Genomic DNA, 15,919 nt, shown 5'->3' on the forward strand with positions numbered 1-15,919 from the left:
CTCCTTCCTCGGCTGGGGAGGAGGGAACGGAAGGAGCCTCAAAGGCAGATGGGCGGCGGGGAGCGGGCGGGGCTGGAGAAGAGTCCTGGGACACGCCCCCTCCCATCTGCGTCATATCCCGTTGCTTCCCTTCCCCGCCCCCCATCTTCCAGTAATAGGAACCTTCGCTGAGCGGGGAGGGCTCGCCCGGGGCCCCTTCATGGTGAGCACCCAGCAGGGGGTGGGGGAGAAACCACGCGCCCAAGTTATGGGGGGCGCATCGGGAACACGGGGGGGAGGAGGAGGGCAAACAGCCCCCCCAATTGCCGAAGGGGGGAGAGGGGGCATTGTGAGGCCTTGGGGAGTGGGGTCCAGTTGGGGGGGGGGGGCTCTTGAAGGAGGGGCCACTTAGGGCAGGGTCTCTCAGGGATGGCTCATGCCCCTTTTTTGCTGGGGAGGTGGGATGTTGGGGTCAAGAAGCCTGGAAGGGGGCAAGGGACCCCCCCCCCACAGCAGTTGTTGGAGGGAGGAAGATTGTGAGGGGGGCCCTGTGGTGGGGTGGCCCAGGTTGGAGTGGGGCTGAAGGCATTTGTGGGACGCCGTGGGGGGGGGTGTCCCTCAGGGTCCTTTCCCCTGTTTGTTTCAATTTGGGCTTCTGGCTGTGATCCAGCCCCAGTTGAGCAAGAGGCTCAAGCTCCCATTTATTCCAGCCCAGGGAGGGAGGGAGGGAGGGAGGGAGGGAGATTCTGAAAGGATGTCCAAGGAATGGGAGGCTTCTGATTAGATGCTGGACTGCGAGGATCCCAGAGAGGTTTTAGGGCAGCGCTCGTGAGTGTACCCAAACTGCCCCGCCTGGGCATGGGCCACTCTACAGAATCTTCTTGGGATGTCTTTTCTGAGCTCTCGGATGAAGGCTTGCGTTGAAGGGCAAATGTGTTACGGAGCAGAGCACAAGTTTTAAAATATAAAGAAAATAAGTTCTCCATGAAACTGACAGTGTGAAGGTCACCCCGGATCCTCTCTGCGTGGGACCTGCTCTGAGTAATCGGAGCACCACACAGGAGCCTGATAGTGGTGCTAGTTTGGCTGTGCCAGGAATACCTAGGCAGAGCAGATGAGCCGCAGAATACAGAAACGCGGCCAAGCTTTTTCTTCTTATCCTGCACCTTCTGTTGCTGTGGGATGGTTTTTATCCCAAATGTGTCTCAGTGGGGCTGGGGTGTGTGTGTGTTGATGTCTGGGCTCGCTAAAATGACAACTTGGCCATTGGAGTCACCTTAAGTGGTAACTGATCCCACATGAAACGTTCAGCTCCAATGGCCTGAATGTCATTATTAATTTATTTCCTCCGTGCAAGGTCCGTGAGTCAGATGCAGCTTCATATTGTAATTGCTACCCTAAAGGACACACACACCCCCATCACAGAAAGCTTTAGAAGCATCTTTCATAGGTCTCTGGGCTGGATTTATAAGAGAGCTCTTGCTGCCATCCATTACCTGGCAAGAGGGTTTGTGTTTTCAATACCTGATTTGTCTCCTTAAACTGTGGGCAGTGTTAAGGTGGGCACATGCTCTCAGGTGGTTGCTGGCTGGCAGGCCTGCTCAACTTCGGCCCTCCTGCAGGTGTTGGCCTACACCTCCCATAATCCCTGGCTGTTGGCCACTGTGGATGGGGATCATGGGGGGTGTAGTCCAAAAACAGCTGGAGGGCTAAAGTTGAGCAGGCCTGTCACCACTAATCGTCTCTCTTCCCTTGGATCCTTTTCTGCCAAATAGGCAGAGAGCTTAGGAGAGAAGCAGGTCTTCTGTCCTTTGCACTGAGATATGGGGATGCTAAGAAACAGTGGGAGCGCTCTCTAGTTGCTCAGAAAGGATTAAGAGCATAAGAACTGCCCTGCGGGATCAGGCCCAAGGCCCATCTAGCCCAGCTTCCTGTTTTCCACAGCAGCCCACCAGATGCCTCTGGGAAGCCCACAGGCAAGAGGTGAGGGCATTCTCTCCCTCTTCTGCTGTTGCTCCCCTGCAACTGGGATTTAGAGGCATCTGGAGGTGGCCTGGGGCCACCAGACTAGTAGCCATTGATAGAAAAGCCATTAATAGTAGCCTTCTCAGAAATAGCATTGGGAATGAAACCTGGGGAAGAGATCTGTGTGGTTATGGGTGTCCTGCTTGCCAGAGGGCTGGAGGCACTCACCACTGGCCAGCTGGCAAGTGGGTTTGTAGAAGCCTGCTCATAGACGACATGCATCCCGGCCTGAGACAGACTCCTCTTCCTCACAAGCAGTAGCCAAGGTGCTCAGCTTCTTCCTGACTCCCCCTTCAGAGTACACAAGGAAACTGCGCAGGGAATATCTTTGCTCATGAAAGGAGATTGTCCATAGGAAGAGATTCCCTGTCCACAGAAAACGGACATGTTGGGGAGGTGGGAGTCCCTTCTTCAGTCTGCTGCTTGACAGGATGGGTCACAAAAGGGGCCGTGTGGGCCACTTCTCGCTGTTGCAGGAAGAGATGTCTGGAGAAACGGTGGTGAGCACAGCCGTGCCAGCAGCCGCGACTCGCACCACCTCCTTCAAAGGCGCCAGCCCGAGCTCCAAGTACGTCAAGCTGAACATTGGTGGGGCCCTCTACTACACCACCATGCAGACGCTGACCAAGCAGGACACCATGCTGAAGGCCATGTTCAGTGGCCGGATGGAGGTCCTCACCGACAGCGAAGGTACAGGGCCTCCTGGCTGGCTGGCGGGGGCAGGCGGGCAGCATCGCTTGGCCTGGGGTGTTAATTGGAGCTTCAGTTGGTCAAGTGACCAGGCAAATGTTTTGGAGGAGCAGCTTGACTGCAGGTCCAGGTTTCCTAATCCCTCCAGGTTGCCATGCCAAGTCCACTGTGCAAACGAGATGCTGTGAAAGAGAACAGGCTTGTGGGCAGCTCTCCAGAAGGCCCCTCGGGAGTTGTTTCTAAGTTTGTGAAGAACTGGGAGTGCTTGTTAGGGCTAGGAGGACCCTGGGATCTTCCCTGCTCTGATTCTGAATTGGGAGAGAGGGGAGGAGGATGACAGATATGAGTAGTGTGGGACTGAAAAATATCAATTCTCTGTGAGAAGCCATTGTGCAGAGCTCTGCCTCTCGGAGAGCGAACGGTGTAATCGGCTTGGAGCAGTAATGCCATTAACTTAAGACCCACAGTGCATTCTTGGACTGGCGTTGCCCTTATTTGTCAAAAACAAGATTCCTTCCCACACCAGCTGTCCTCTCTCCCCCTCCCTCCCATGCATTCTTGTCTCTCAGCCCATAAAGTGGCCTCTGGTTAGTGTAAGGAGCCTCACGCACTGTGGTGCCAGATGCTGGCCCTGTTCAGAGCTGCTCAGGCCGGCTGCCTTGTATCAGCTGCAGGTTGAAGTGGGAAGGCGGCGTCCAGAAACAGATCTCACAGAGCCATGGACTTTGCCAGTCGCTGTCAGGAGGCTCCGTCAAGAACACACTAACCTCTAGCGCCATTACAGGCATTCCTTCAACGTGTGGAAAGTGGCAGCTTGGACAGCCCGCTTGCCCAGGGTCACCAGGAGGCCAGTTGGGCACGCAAGCCTACCTCTGTGAATCAAGCACCCAGAGTGACTGGCCTGCAAGCATTTTCACTAGACTGCCTGGCCAAAGATTCCTAGGCTGGTCATGATGGAACATCCGCAAACTAAGGAAGGGGTGGAGGAAGGCAGATCTGGTGTTTCCAAACCATTTGCGTTGGACCACCCCTTCTCAAATTCTTGTCAGATCTTTCACTTCCTAATCAACATCCTAGAAAGCTTGCCCTCTCTGCCGGCCTGGCCCGGGCCAGCCTTCCTGGCCTTCCCTTTCACTAGTCCTAGTGAAGTGACCCTCCAGTCTTGGCTTGTGAGCAGTCCTAACTCAGGGGTGTAGCTAGAGGAGAGGGGGCCGTGTTCATCCCTCTCTCTGACAGCCCCCCAGAGTGAGGGAGGTAATGAAGAACATAGCGAGGGGTGGAGCTGGAGGGCCCTCCGGAGCTGGGGGGGGGCGTGTTCTTTGAACCCTTTCGCTCAGTGATAGCTGCGCCCCTGGTCCTACTACCAGTGCGGAAAGAGCGCACACGGTCTTGCCGGCCCCCTCCCCGCTCCGCCTCTTCCCCCACTCATGTCGGCCTACGGTGCTCTTCGCTCTCCCCTTTCCCAGGTTGGATTCTGATTGATCGCTGCGGGAAGCATTTTGGAACCATCTTGAACTACCTGCGTGACGGTGCTGTGCCGCTCCCGGAGAGCCGGAGGGAGATCGAAGAGCTGCTGGCAGAGGCCAAGTATTACCTGGTGCAGGGCCTGGTGGATGAGTGCCAGGCTGCCCTACAGGTGGGCATCATCTTGGGCCCCTGTGCCAGCCGCCTCCTGTCACTCCCAGTTCTGATTTCACTGGAGGGGCACACGCCGGTGTCCTCCCAGGGGTGCACGAGGAGAGTAAAGACGCTGGAACAAGCTGGCTTCCCTCCCGCTTTATTGCGTCCTGATTGGCACTCTTGTTTCAGCAGAACAAGGATTTCTATGAGCCCTTCTGCAAGGTGCCCATCGTCACGTCCCCCAAGGAAGAGCAAAAGCTGATTGCCACTTCCAATAAGGTGAGCTGCTCTCTGGGTGGGCCCCCCTCCTTGTCCCCCTGCCCCAACCACCAGCTGCCAAAGAGGCAGCTGCTTTGAGCTGGGCTATAGAGCAGCAGGGTGTAGGGCTAGGACTGGGGAGACCCGAGTTCACATCCCCAAGCTGCTGCCCTGAAACTCACGGGGTGACTCTGGGCTCCTTAGAGGAGCAGCGGGATTGAAACAGAACCAAGCACTGAAGGGCCCCTTCGTTCCTTGTGCTTTTTCTGCAGCCAGCTGTCAAGCTGCTTTATAACAGAAGTAACAACAAATACTCCTACACCAGGTAAAAGATATTTTCTCTTTTAGATCTAGAATGGGTTTTGGCCCAGGAGGCTGGGCAGGGGAAAGAAAGGAATACGCTTTTGCATAAGAGGCAGGTGGAAATTCCTGTGGAAGTCAGGTCTGGAAACCTCTTCCACTGGGGCTCTAGGAATCTGATGCTGGCATTCCAGGGTATATTTCTGGCAGTGAAGCAGGCAGGAAGGCTGTCTCCATGGCCCTAAAGAGACAGGCACAAGACCCTTCTGCCCCCAGCATTTTGCCAAGGGTGGACATAAAGGCATCCTACCCAGCTCCCACACACTCACTCCTCTCCTCCTACCTTGCTTCTGGAATCCACACCACCACAGATCAAAGCGGAGTAGAAATGGAACCCATACAAAGCACCTCGACTGTGGCTGCAGGCGGGGTGTGGATTGCAGCGCTGGTGTGCCCCGCCCGTGAGCTGCAGCCTGCCGGTTGCTTTTGGGAAGTCCAGCAGGGGCGGAATGGGGGGCTTCTGAGCTGCAGCCCCCTCACAGAGCGCAGCTTTATCCATTGCATTGGCACAACTGGCACCTGCTTGGCTCCTTTCAGCAACTCCGACGACAACATGCTGAAGAACATCGAACTCTTTGACAAGCTGTCGCTGCGGTTCAACGGGCGCGTGCTCTTCATCAAGGATGTCATCGGGGACGAGATCTGCTGCTGGTCCTTCTACGGCCAGGGACGCAAGATTGCAGAGGTGTGCTGCACGTCCATCGTGTATGCCACTGAGAAAAAACAGACCAAGGTGCGTCTCTCCAGCTGGCTGTTCAGAATCCTTTTGTAGCCGACAGCATAATGCTTCAGAGGGCAGGGAAGGACGTGTGAGCGAAAATGCACGTTTGGGGGCCGGGGCATCGCTCAGCCTCTGTTTTGCATGCAGACGGTCCCGGCTTCACTCCCTGGCTGCATCTCCTGTTGGGGCGGGAGGGGTTCCTGCCCAGACCTTGGTGAGCGACTGCCAGTCGGTACAGGCATTCCTGGGCTGGATGGGCCAAGGGTCTGAGTCAGTGTAAGGCGGCTTCCTGCGTTCCTGAACTGGGAACACAGGAGAAGGTGGAGGCCATGTTTCCCAAGAGTGGGTCTGGAGAAAGAGGCACCCGCACCTCCATGTCTGGGGAGCTTCCAGTCAGTGTGGACAATTCTGGGCCAGCCAAATAAGGGATGTTCGGTTGGGGATGGGTGGGGACCTGTGAGGCTAATGCTGCATGGTGGGGCTGGCGATTGTGTCGAACTCATTGACCTGCAGAGGAGGAGGTGATCTCTTGAGTACTTGGCGTCTCAGAAGCACTCTCTGGCTTTTTTCCCTTCTGTCGAGTGTTGGGCTTGAGGCTGCAGAAATGCAACATGTGTCTTTAGCTTCCTGTCCCGCTGGAAAGTCCTCTGCTTCCTGGAGCAGAGGAAGGACTTTGCCATCTGCCACTGCCAAATGGCTCTGGCCAAGGAGGGTGAACTAGGCAGCAGGACATGTCTAACCGCCATCTGTCTGGGGTGCCCAGGTTGAGTTTCCAGAAGCCCGCATCTACGAGGAGACCTTGAACATCCTCCTCTACGAATCCCAGGATGGGCGAGGTCCCGACAACGCACTGCTGGAAGCCACCGGAGGGGCAGCTGGCCGCTCACACCACCTGGACGAGGATGAGGAGCGAGAGCGCATTGAGCGTGTCCGCAGGATTCACATTAAGCGCCCAGATGACCGTGCTCACCTCCATCAGTGAGAGAGGTGGCCGAGAGACCAGGCCAGCCCTCAGCTGGGAAACTGCTGCCCAGGGTCACTCCAGCCACAGCCAGGCACTTAACTTGTATTCCAGGAGGTCCGTCTTCCTTCATCTTTATTTAACAAGTCGTTTTATGGTTCACGTCCATGAGATGTCCAGTTCCACCCCAATTCTGCAGATTTGACCAACAGCTTGGGGATCAACTTTCTCGTTTTTTCCAGTGCTCATTTTGACTCCAGTGTTCCTGAGCTTCAGAAAAGACTCCCCCGTACATGTCTCGCGCCTGTGTCACTAGGATGACCCTGGTGTCGTTTTACCGTCCCACCCAAATCCAAAGAAGGGGATGGGGGGCAGCTTGGTTAGCAGGCCTGTCCTCCTTGCCCTCCTCCTGGAAGATTCCACATGAGGCAGGAGCTGCCTCTTCCTTCATGTGCTGTGATGCAGGTGTGCAGTGGAAGCCCCTCTTTTTTGCCTTCTGCAGGAGAGCTGCCTCCTGCCTCTCCTCGCTTTCTTCTGAGCTGGTAAACTTCTAATTAGAGGGTGTGGTGGGAGTGACTTGGTTGGCTGATGTTGGAGCAGAGAAGGGAAGGAAAAGAGGGCTGGGTGGGACCCTGATGCTTCAGGGCAGCTGCCCCACAGAAACCCCTGGAGAACCCCCCCCTCCTGGCTCTTTGGGGCAATGCACCTGCAACCCCAGCCCGTTGCCTTAGCCACTCCCTCCTCCCTGTTGGTGAAACCATTTGTTGTGTGACCCTGTGTCTTTTGGGCAGAGTCCAAGAGGTCCTCTTTCTACAGCTCTCCAGTCTCTCTCCCACAGTTGTATCTAGACCATGGTTAAGGGGGCATTTCAGAGTTCTCTGTCCACCTCTTCTGAGCAAAGATTAGTTTAGGGAGTAGGAGGCTGGATTATTATTTTTTAGAAGGCTGAGCTAGTGTGAGGCAGCTGCATATCTATTAAATCTGTGTTTGTCAATAAGGTTGTGGTGAAGGGCGGCTGGTTTTCCACCAGAAGGATGGAGGGGGTGGAATACAGCCCACCAGCCTCTATCCCACCCCCAGTGCTTGGCTGCTTTAAGCAGTTTCTACCTGCCTGGCTCAGGTGGGGGGCAGAGCTGGGCTCTCTGTATGTGCAGGAGCTGCAAAACTGAGAGAAGAGAGTGACTGTGGAATGAGGCAGGGATTCTGGGGGCAAGAATGCAATCATGTCAGTAGCAGGAAATCCAAAGATCAAGCTTCAGAGTGTTCCAGTGAAATGGAAAAGCTGAGCGACTTCTGTGCCGCATTCCAGAGGCCCATTGAGCTCCTTCTGCAGCACAGCCACCCTTCCGTCCTCTTCCTAATAAAACTTGGTTAGCCGCCACCTAACAAATTGTTCTCTGCCATTCATGCAGCCGTTGTGGCAACCTTTGCCTTGAAAAGGACCCTTGGACTGTGTGCTGCTCTCCTCCTGGGATGGCTTGTGCACCTTGAAATGTCAAAGAGGCAGGCAGTGTGGATTAGTGTCGAAGTTTCAAAACCAAATGGCATCGTGTTGACTGAGCTCTGCCTTTCAGAATGCATTTGAGCCCGATTCCGACATAACTCTCCTTGCTCAGTATGCCACAGTCTTCGCCTGACACTCTTGTAAATGGTTGTGCTCAAAGAACTCTTCATCGCCATACCTTAAAGGAAAATCCACTGACCGTATGTCGTCATCTTTATCAGTATAGAGGAGAACCACAGTATGCATTTTTGTTTTAGTGAAAGGCATTAAAGGAAAAGTATTCAGGCTCCTCCTCACACTTTGGGGCTTAGGACCAAGAACAAAATGAGTGCCTCTGGAGGTAGTGATAGACTGACTAGTGCTTGTCAGGCTTCACTCTCCAGAAAGCTGTGCTGCGCTGTGTTGTAGAAGGATTCTAGTCCTCATGAGGAGCTGGAAGTTGGAAGATCTGTGCTTGCCAGGAGTAAGAAAGTGCCACTCAAGGAGCTGGGTTTCTCACCCTGGGAGGCCATGGGGCCCACCCACAGACAAACCCCTGTGGACCAGGGTTGACTTCCATTGCAGGTGGCCCTTGTTCTCCATGGGGTTCTGTTCTTGCCTACAGCTGTGGCTAATGAGACCTTGAAGCCATGGGGATAGGTTCCTGGAGGTGAAAAAAGGCTTTGAAAGGCAGAAATAAAGTGCTGTACTATGGGTTCCAGCTGTTCAGCAATGCCCATGAAAAACCCCATTGTTGATTTTCTACAAAAAAATTGCAGGGCTTTTTTTTTTTGGCCACAAAATGGCTCAATTCAGCAAAACAGTGGCTGGAAATTACCTTGGAGGGTCATTTCTGGCCACCCAGAAACCACAGATAGGTGAGTTTAGTATTTTTTTTAAACTGTGTATAATGAGGTCGGATCTACGTTGCCCAGCTGCAGGACATTGGCCAATGTGGGCCTCCCGTACTCAGCGAAGGGAGCCACCTGCTGACCCAGCCTTTCCTCTGAGGCCCCCCAGCCGTGGGTGTGCTGCCGGTATTTCGTCTTGCCTTAGAAACAAGTAGGCAGCCACCCTTCCTCTCGCCTAGAGGAAGGGTGGGGTGCGCTGCCTTTCCTCTCTTTGTTGCATAGAGGGACACCCCCCCCCTTTGAAATGCTCTTCAGGAGGGGGGGCACTTTGCAGAGCTTCTAGGGCCAGAGGAGGTGCCTGAAGAAAGCTCAGCTTCCCCCATTAACCCTGGAGGAGTTGGGAGGAGTCAAGGAGCCAGCATCAATGACTGCGGGGCGGGGGGGGGGGAGCTCCACCTCCTCTATGGTTTAGGAGCCCAGCTGCACATCTCTGCAGCGAAGGGGGGCGAGGGGGGGGGGAGAGGGCAGCTCGGTCAGTGCCCGGTTTAGGCACAGGCCAAGCGAGGGGGCGTCTGGATTTTTAAGAGAGACTAGATTTCAAGTTTTACATAATATATTTTCATTTTAAAGGTATTTCTAATGCAAAAAGACTTATTGCAAGATCACTGTTTTTAGATGATTAGTTCTTCGTGGCATCTTTGCCAAGCAAAAAAATAAAGCTCTTTCTATTTTCATTGTCTGGTTCGGTAGATTTTTTTTAAGAGACACCCTTTGGGGCCTTTAGCTTGGCCTAGCTGGAGAGAGGGGCCTCGGCCCATCTCCATCCCCACAGAGCTTGGCCCACACAGCACCCTGTGAGCCCTTCCCAGCATTGCTCCAGGGCTGCACTGGCCACTTTGGCCTGCACAAGAGGAAGGCCTTTCCATTCTCCCGGACAGCCCAGGAGTCCCCTTGGCCCTCTTACCAGGCGGCAGAGGGCGGGCTGCCTGCTGAGTCCTCCCAAGGGGTGCCCCCCCCCCAGCGCTTCCAGCTTCCCCTGGCTCTGGGGCCTTCTGTCGACTCCCTGCTGAGCAGATGTTCCCCAGGAGGAGTGTTGGGTGGGGGCCCTGGGCTTCTCTCAGGTGTTCTCTGATATACAGATCTGTTTTGCACACCCTTGGATGTTCCACTAAAGAAAAGACCTGTGGCTGGCAGGGATATCGTGGGTGGGACAGCGCCCACTGAGCTGCAAGCCATGCAGAGGTTCAAGGGCCCATGCTGTTCAGGCCTGAGACCCCTTCTCCAGCCTGAAACACTGCACTCCATACTCCAACCCACCACCTACATAGTCGGTATTTTGTTCCACAAACCCACCAAAGGACCTTGTACGGAAGACAGACCATCAGAAGAGACCTTCCCTGCAGCAATTGAGTCAGTCTGTGCTTCCCTATTGGAAGCTCAAACATCCCATTATAAAGGTAACATGTGTGCTGTTGAGTCGGTGTCGACTCCTGGCGCCCACAGACTAGCCCTGTGGTTGTCTTTGGTAGAACACAGGAGGGGTTGACCATGGCCTCGTCCCGCACAGTATGATGCCTTTCAGCATCGTCCTCTATCGTTGCTGCTGCCCAATAGGAGTCGAAGCAGCAACCTCTGGCGTGCGAGTCAAGTCATTTCCCTGTTGTGCCATCGCTCAGGAGGTTTAAGAAGGTACCCAACTGTCGTCTTGGGGCTTCAAGATGCTTTTCGACTTTTAGTTTTCATAACTTGGGGGGGGGGTTGCATGTCTGTGGGGGTAACAGTGCTGCCCCTTCCAGCATGCATGGTACAAATGGAAAGCTCCGAGAAGCTACACCGGGTAGGGAGAGGGGAAGCCACCAGTTTTCCTTCTCCGCCCGTCATGCACAGGCACGCCTGGGTCTACGAAATGGGGCCCTGCCCCCAAGCAGCAGTGCTAAGGGGCAGCCTAGAGCCCCTTGAGGCACCAGCAAAGCCTCCCCAGACCCCCCTCTGGCACCCCTCCCCTGGGTGTCTGCAGTCTCCTCCCTCCAGAGCAGGAGTTTGTGTCTTTATCTGTGGTATATATATTTTACCTAGAGTTGAAAATACACCAGAAATCTATGCCAAATGACTTTACCTCATCCTGCTAGTCAATTGCATAATTGGAAGTATTTGTCTATTTGTTTAGTTTGTGCAAAATAAATACATCCCAACGGTCCACGGATAGCCAGTTTGGCCCTTAAGTTAGCCAAAGGCACTTTTAACACCAGAATATGCTGGGGAGAAGTTTGCATCCCCCCCCCCCACTGTATTTTTTAGAGGACATTCCAAGTACATAGGAAGCTGCCATATATGGAGTCAGACCCTTGGTCCCTCTCGCTCAGTATTGTCTACACAGACTGGCAGCAGCTTCTCCAAGGCTCCAGGAAGGGGTGACTCCCAGCCCTAACTGGAGATGCTGCCGCCCGGGACTGAACCTTCTGCTACAGAGCGATGGCCTCGCCCTCTAAGGCAGAGGGTGCCTTAGATCCCCAGATGTTGCTGGATGACAACTCCCATCAGCCCCACTGGCCTGCCTGAAGGGGAATCGCTTCCAGCACCCACATGTCTCCCATCTAAATGCAAACCAAGGCAGAGCCTGTTTAGCAAAGGGGACCATTCCTGCTCGTGGCCACAAGACCAGCTGATGCCCCAAACTGGTTTGCAGACCCAGGCAGAGGTGGAGGCTTCCCAGTGGGCCAAACGCCCACTTCTTGGAGACGAGACGGTTCAAAGGCAGTCCTCTTCCTTCCATCTTTTTATTGTAATCAGCACTTGCAAACACAGGCTCCACGAAGACAGAGAGGAGAGTGGAGGCACAGACAGCTCCCAGCACAGAACTCTCTCCCTCCCACCCATATGAGCTGCCCCCCACCCTCCGCAAGCAACCAATACAGGGGCCAGCTATGCTTGAGGCTTCCACCCTCCAAAATGGGGTCCAGCAGAATGAAGGATTGTGGCAACCAGCTGCACCCTTCATCCGACTGTCCAGAATGCATATTGTCCTTGGAAGCAAGGAAACTTCTCCCAGACCGTAGAATCGAGCTTTATCCCTTCCGCTACTGGCTCCGGAGGTCAGTTGAGCCCTGGCTATGATCCTCCACTAGAAGTTTTGGCTGAAGGATTTCCTTTTTTTTTTAAGAATCAGAAGCGTGAATTTAAGCACAGCTAGATTTGAAGCCGTTGTGGACGTGGTTAGAGAGGCATCACCACAGAAACGCAGCCTTAATGATTTGAACTTCACTTCCTGGGGGTGTTCATGAGGGCCAGCAAAGGGATCTATATTACCAGCTAGATAGTTGGGGTGCGTGTGGCTACTTTTTTAAAAAAGGAAAGTCTTAAAACACAGGTGGGCCCCAACGGCAGCCGTCTTCTGCATCAGGACCCCCCTCAAAAGCATCCAAATCCTCACTGGGTCGATTGACAGATGGCAGCTCTCCCCCCTGGGCGGCTTGCTTTTCCAGGCAGACACGGGAACAGGCAAAGCGTGAACGTGGGTTCCCATCAGGACTTTATCTTGGGCGATACCTTTTGAATTTAAACATTAAGAAGGTTGCTTTTAGGTCATTTCCTCCAAGTTCCTTTGTTATGTCATAGTTTCTCCCAAACAGAAAATGTTCCTCTGATATAACAAGACCATAACGGGGTGGCAGAAGCCGCTGACCCAGTTGGCTTTATCACGGACAGGCCCATCAACAGCTGTACTAGCTAGCTGGAACCTCCATGTTCAGAGGCAGTATACCTGATCCCCAGGTGCCAGGGCAACAAGAAGGTAAGGACGTTATCCTAGAGCCCTGCTTGCTTGTGGGTTTCTATCCGTTCAACAAGTCCACTTTTTACCAGCAAAAAGGGGGTGTGGTTCCCTCCCCGACAAGGACCCTGGGACTTACCACTATGAGTTGTCCATTGGGGGCCCTGTAGATCCGAGACTCCTTCCCAGCGGTGAAAATAATGGTCCCTTCTTTCCCAGCACCGAGTTGGAACTGGAGGCTGCAAGAGAGCAGAGGGGAGGTGGCCACTCAGCCCCTGCCTGTCGTGGCAGCTTCCAGGACCAGGGAACGGGCTGACTTCTGAGGAGACTGGACAAGGACTGAGCAGACACAGCCCTTGCAGTGGGGCACTACTCCAGTCACAAGGGCCTGAGAGGGGGGAGGGGGAGATGTTTGACCCTACAGAACTGGCTGGGTCATTGCCCCTCTTAGAACCGAATCACTGTTTAAGGACTTCTACGGCTCTGTCCACGGAAAGCAGACTCTTGCAGGCTGGTGTTTTTGCTCTCAGCCAGCCCCTGGGTCTTCCACCTGCCATTCCCTCTTGGGGAGGGAGAAACTGAGGAAGAGTCAAGGGGGAATCCTGGGGGGAGATCCAGGCATGAGAGGCCGCCAGGGTGAAGCCAAAAAGCGGACCCCGCTGTCATGCAAGAGGCCACCCAGACACCCATCCCCCTCCACCCCGACTGACTTGATAAGCCCAGCGTGGAAGTCCGAACTGGAGGGTGCGAAGCGGTTCTGTGAGGCCAGCTGGCCCAAGGAGCAGAGGCCTAGTCCGAGCAGCTTCTCCTCTTGCCAAAGCAGCCCCCGGCCGGGCACTCACCTCCCCTCGGCCACAGAGACCACATCCTCCTTCTTTGCCAGCATGCAGAGCTTCGTGACGGTTTCAAAGATGTGCTCACAGTGCAGGACCACGTCTCCCTGCAAGCAGCAGCAGCAGCAGCGTCGGCAGGGGGCAACTGCAGTTAGGGAAGCCACGTGGAGGGACCCCCGTCCGCCCACGCTGCTGCATCAATCCGGATGGGGGCCCCTGTGGCCTCTCCTCCGAGAAAAGTGCATTGAGCGCTCCAGCCACAGGGCTTGGCCACACCAGGGTTCCCAGCCTTCTGTCCCCAGTCTGTGTTCTTGGACTACAACTCTCGCAGGCCATTGGGCCTGGGGATGCTGGGAGTTGTAGTCCAAGAACGTCTGGGGACCCAAGGTGGCCACGTGTGGTTTGACCCCGAGACGGTGCCTGTGAAGACAGACATTCCACATTTAAAAATCCAAATGCATCAGATCTATGGTTTTATTCCTATGGAAGTTGATGCGGACTCTGTCACTGAAACCACACATGACTCATCGGAAGCTGCCTTCTGCCGAGTCAGACCCCTGGTCCATCTTGCTCAGTATTGTCCACCCAGACTGGCAGCGGCTTCTCCAAGGCTGCAGGCAGGAGTCTCTCCCAACCCTCTCTTGGAGATGCTGCCAGGGAAGGAACTTGTTGGAACCAACAAAAACAACAAATACTTATAGGCCACTTTTCAACAAAAGTTTCCAGAGAAATAAATAAATAATAAATAAATAAGATGGAACCCTGTCCCCAAAGGGCTCACAATCTAAAAAGAAACCCAAGACAGACACCAGCAACAGTCACTGGAGGTGCTGTGCTGGGGGTGGAGAGGGCCAGTTGCTCTCCCCCTGCTCAATAAAGAGAAACACCACATTAAAAAGGTGCCTCTTTGCCCAGTTATCAAGGGTGACCAGCCTCGTTGGCCTTCTGCATGTAAGCAGGCAGGTGCTCTTCCCAGAGTGGCCCCATCGCCCCCCCCCCCCCGCCTCGGGGGGAATAAGTTACAGTGCTGCTCACAGATGTAGCCTCCCATCCAAATGCAAGCCAGGGCAGACCCTGCTTTGTCCCTGCAAAGGGACAAGTCCTGCTTCCCCCACAAGACCAGCTCTCTTGAGGACCAGAGCTTTGAGAGGCATCCCAGACTCAAAGAGAATCCACCATAAGCTCCCTGCAAAGCTCAGGCTTCTCACTTCCCTCTTTGCCTCTCAGTGGAAAGAGCCACGAAATGCAGTTACCTCCTTCTGCTTCGTGTCGTCTGGGAGATGGATGACCAAAATCCCGTCACTCAGGCTGCTGGCAGAAATACCTCGGGGAACATCAACCAGGGGAGAGGTCAGTGCAAAATAAAACCTAGAGGCCACCTGGGGAAGTGGGGAATCAGTCTGGGGCGAGGGCAGAGACCCCCCCTGGGAGAGATACCTTTGATGGCTGCATACTCAATCTTCTGCTTGATCTTGGCTGCCTCCAAGATGTAGCCTGCTATGCGAGTCAAGACCAGCAGCCGTTCTCTGGGCTTGAAGCCTTTCCGGTCATACTTGACCACGGAGGTAACATACTGGAAGTGACCACAGGAGAACTTGGGGTGGCCTGAGGAATGCAGCTTTAGCAATCCCCACCACCACCCCTACCCCCTGGCTTCAAGGCAGGATAGATGGCAGTCGGGGGGGGGGCGGCAGGCACTACTCTAGGAGGTGACAGCAGCCGCCTTGGGCTCAGCCCCACCCGCCCACCCACCCCTGCCTCCTCACCTTCACCTTCTCGTGGCGAATCATCTGCAGGACTTTGGGGCTCAGTTCATTCTCCTCTAGGAACGAAACAAGAACAGGAGTCACAGCTCCCTCCAGGAGCGAGGAGGGACGAGGCCACGCAAGGCACATGCCGCCTATAGGAGTCCCCGGCCCACCCCTGGGTGCCAAGGGGCCTTCGGTTAGCTCTCGCTCTCTCCATCACAAGGACACCCACCCCACAAGGCACACACACTGGCCATGCCATGGTTATGTCCCCCCGTGTGTGCGTACATGCACGCACATACACTGTTCTCCCCACTCTCCCTCGTTAGTTGAAGTCAGTAAAGCAAGGACAGACAAAAGAAAGTGCTTCTTGACACAAGGTGTAGTTAAACTATAGAATTCACTGCCACCAGATGCGGCGAGGGCCACCCATCTAGATGGTTCTAAAAGACAAATTGATGGATAATGGAGCTGCCAATAGCAACTAGCCTGCATAGCTATATTCCCCCATCAGGATCAGAAGCCCCCTGAACATGCTGGTGCTAGGGAACACCAACAGAGTTCTTGCAGCAAGCCTAAAGGACAAGGAAGGGAGGCGGTGGGTGGGTGGGTGGGTGGGTG

The 15,919-nt window shown here is 54.6% G+C and overlaps 2 protein-coding genes across 5 annotated transcripts in view; one reads left to right on the forward strand and one right to left on the reverse strand.

Annotated features, from left to right (window-relative positions):
- The first annotated feature begins 3 nt into the window (after nt 1–3).
- Nucleotides 4–9,682, forward strand: KCTD10 (potassium channel tetramerization domain containing 10). Of its 2 annotated transcripts, none has more exons than XM_053279810.1 (7): nt 4–202; nt 2,481–2,694; nt 4,161–4,330; nt 4,504–4,593; nt 4,845–4,897; nt 5,470–5,665; nt 6,417–9,682. In XM_053279810.1, exons 1-7 carry the CDS (start codon nt 200–202, stop codon nt 6,633–6,635), a joined length of 945 nt encoding a protein of 314 aa, XP_053135785.1. In that variant the 5' UTR covers nt 4–199; the 3' UTR covers nt 6,636–9,682. The 2 variants fall into 2 exon arrangements, with proteins under 2 accessions (XP_053135785.1, XP_053135787.1); XM_053279812.1 differs by having other exon boundaries at nt 7–202; nt 4,507–4,593.
- Nucleotides 9,683–11,706: 2,024 nt separating this feature from the next.
- The window catches only part of MYO1H (myosin IH), a 35,379-nt gene continuing 31,166 nt past the window's right edge, over nt 11,707–15,919 (reverse strand). For all 3 annotated transcript variants that reach the window (XM_053280422.1, XM_053280421.1, XM_053280423.1), the window contains exons 27-32: nt 15,317–15,372; nt 14,988–15,123; nt 14,804–14,874; nt 13,560–13,657; nt 12,857–12,956; nt 11,707–12,494 (exon numbers count right to left, since the gene is read on the reverse strand). In XM_053280422.1, the coding sequence (XP_053136397.1) occupies nt 12,471–12,494; nt 12,857–12,956; nt 13,560–13,657; nt 14,804–14,874; nt 14,988–15,123; nt 15,317–15,372 (485 nt within the window). In that variant the 3' untranslated portion in view covers nt 11,707–12,470. The remainder of the gene's footprint in view (nt 12,495–12,856; nt 12,957–13,559; nt 13,658–14,803; nt 14,875–14,987; nt 15,124–15,316; nt 15,373–15,919) is intronic.

Source organism: Hemicordylus capensis, chromosome 15 (assembly GCF_027244095.1).
Source record: "Hemicordylus capensis ecotype Gifberg chromosome 15, rHemCap1.1.pri, whole genome shotgun sequence".
NCBI lineage: Eukaryota > Metazoa > Chordata > Lepidosauria > Squamata > Cordylidae > Hemicordylus > Hemicordylus capensis.

Bases quoted from the DNA above. Each gene is read 5' to 3' on its own strand.
- KCTD10 (XM_053279810.1), top strand. The intron at 4,331-4,503 runs GTGGGCATCATC...CTCTTGTTTCAG, and splicing joins AGTGCCAGGCTGCCCTACAG to CAGAACAAGGATTTCTATGA. The intron at 4,898-5,469 runs GTAAAAGATATT...GGCTCCTTTCAG, and splicing joins AACAAATACTCCTACACCAG to CAACTCCGACGACAACATGC.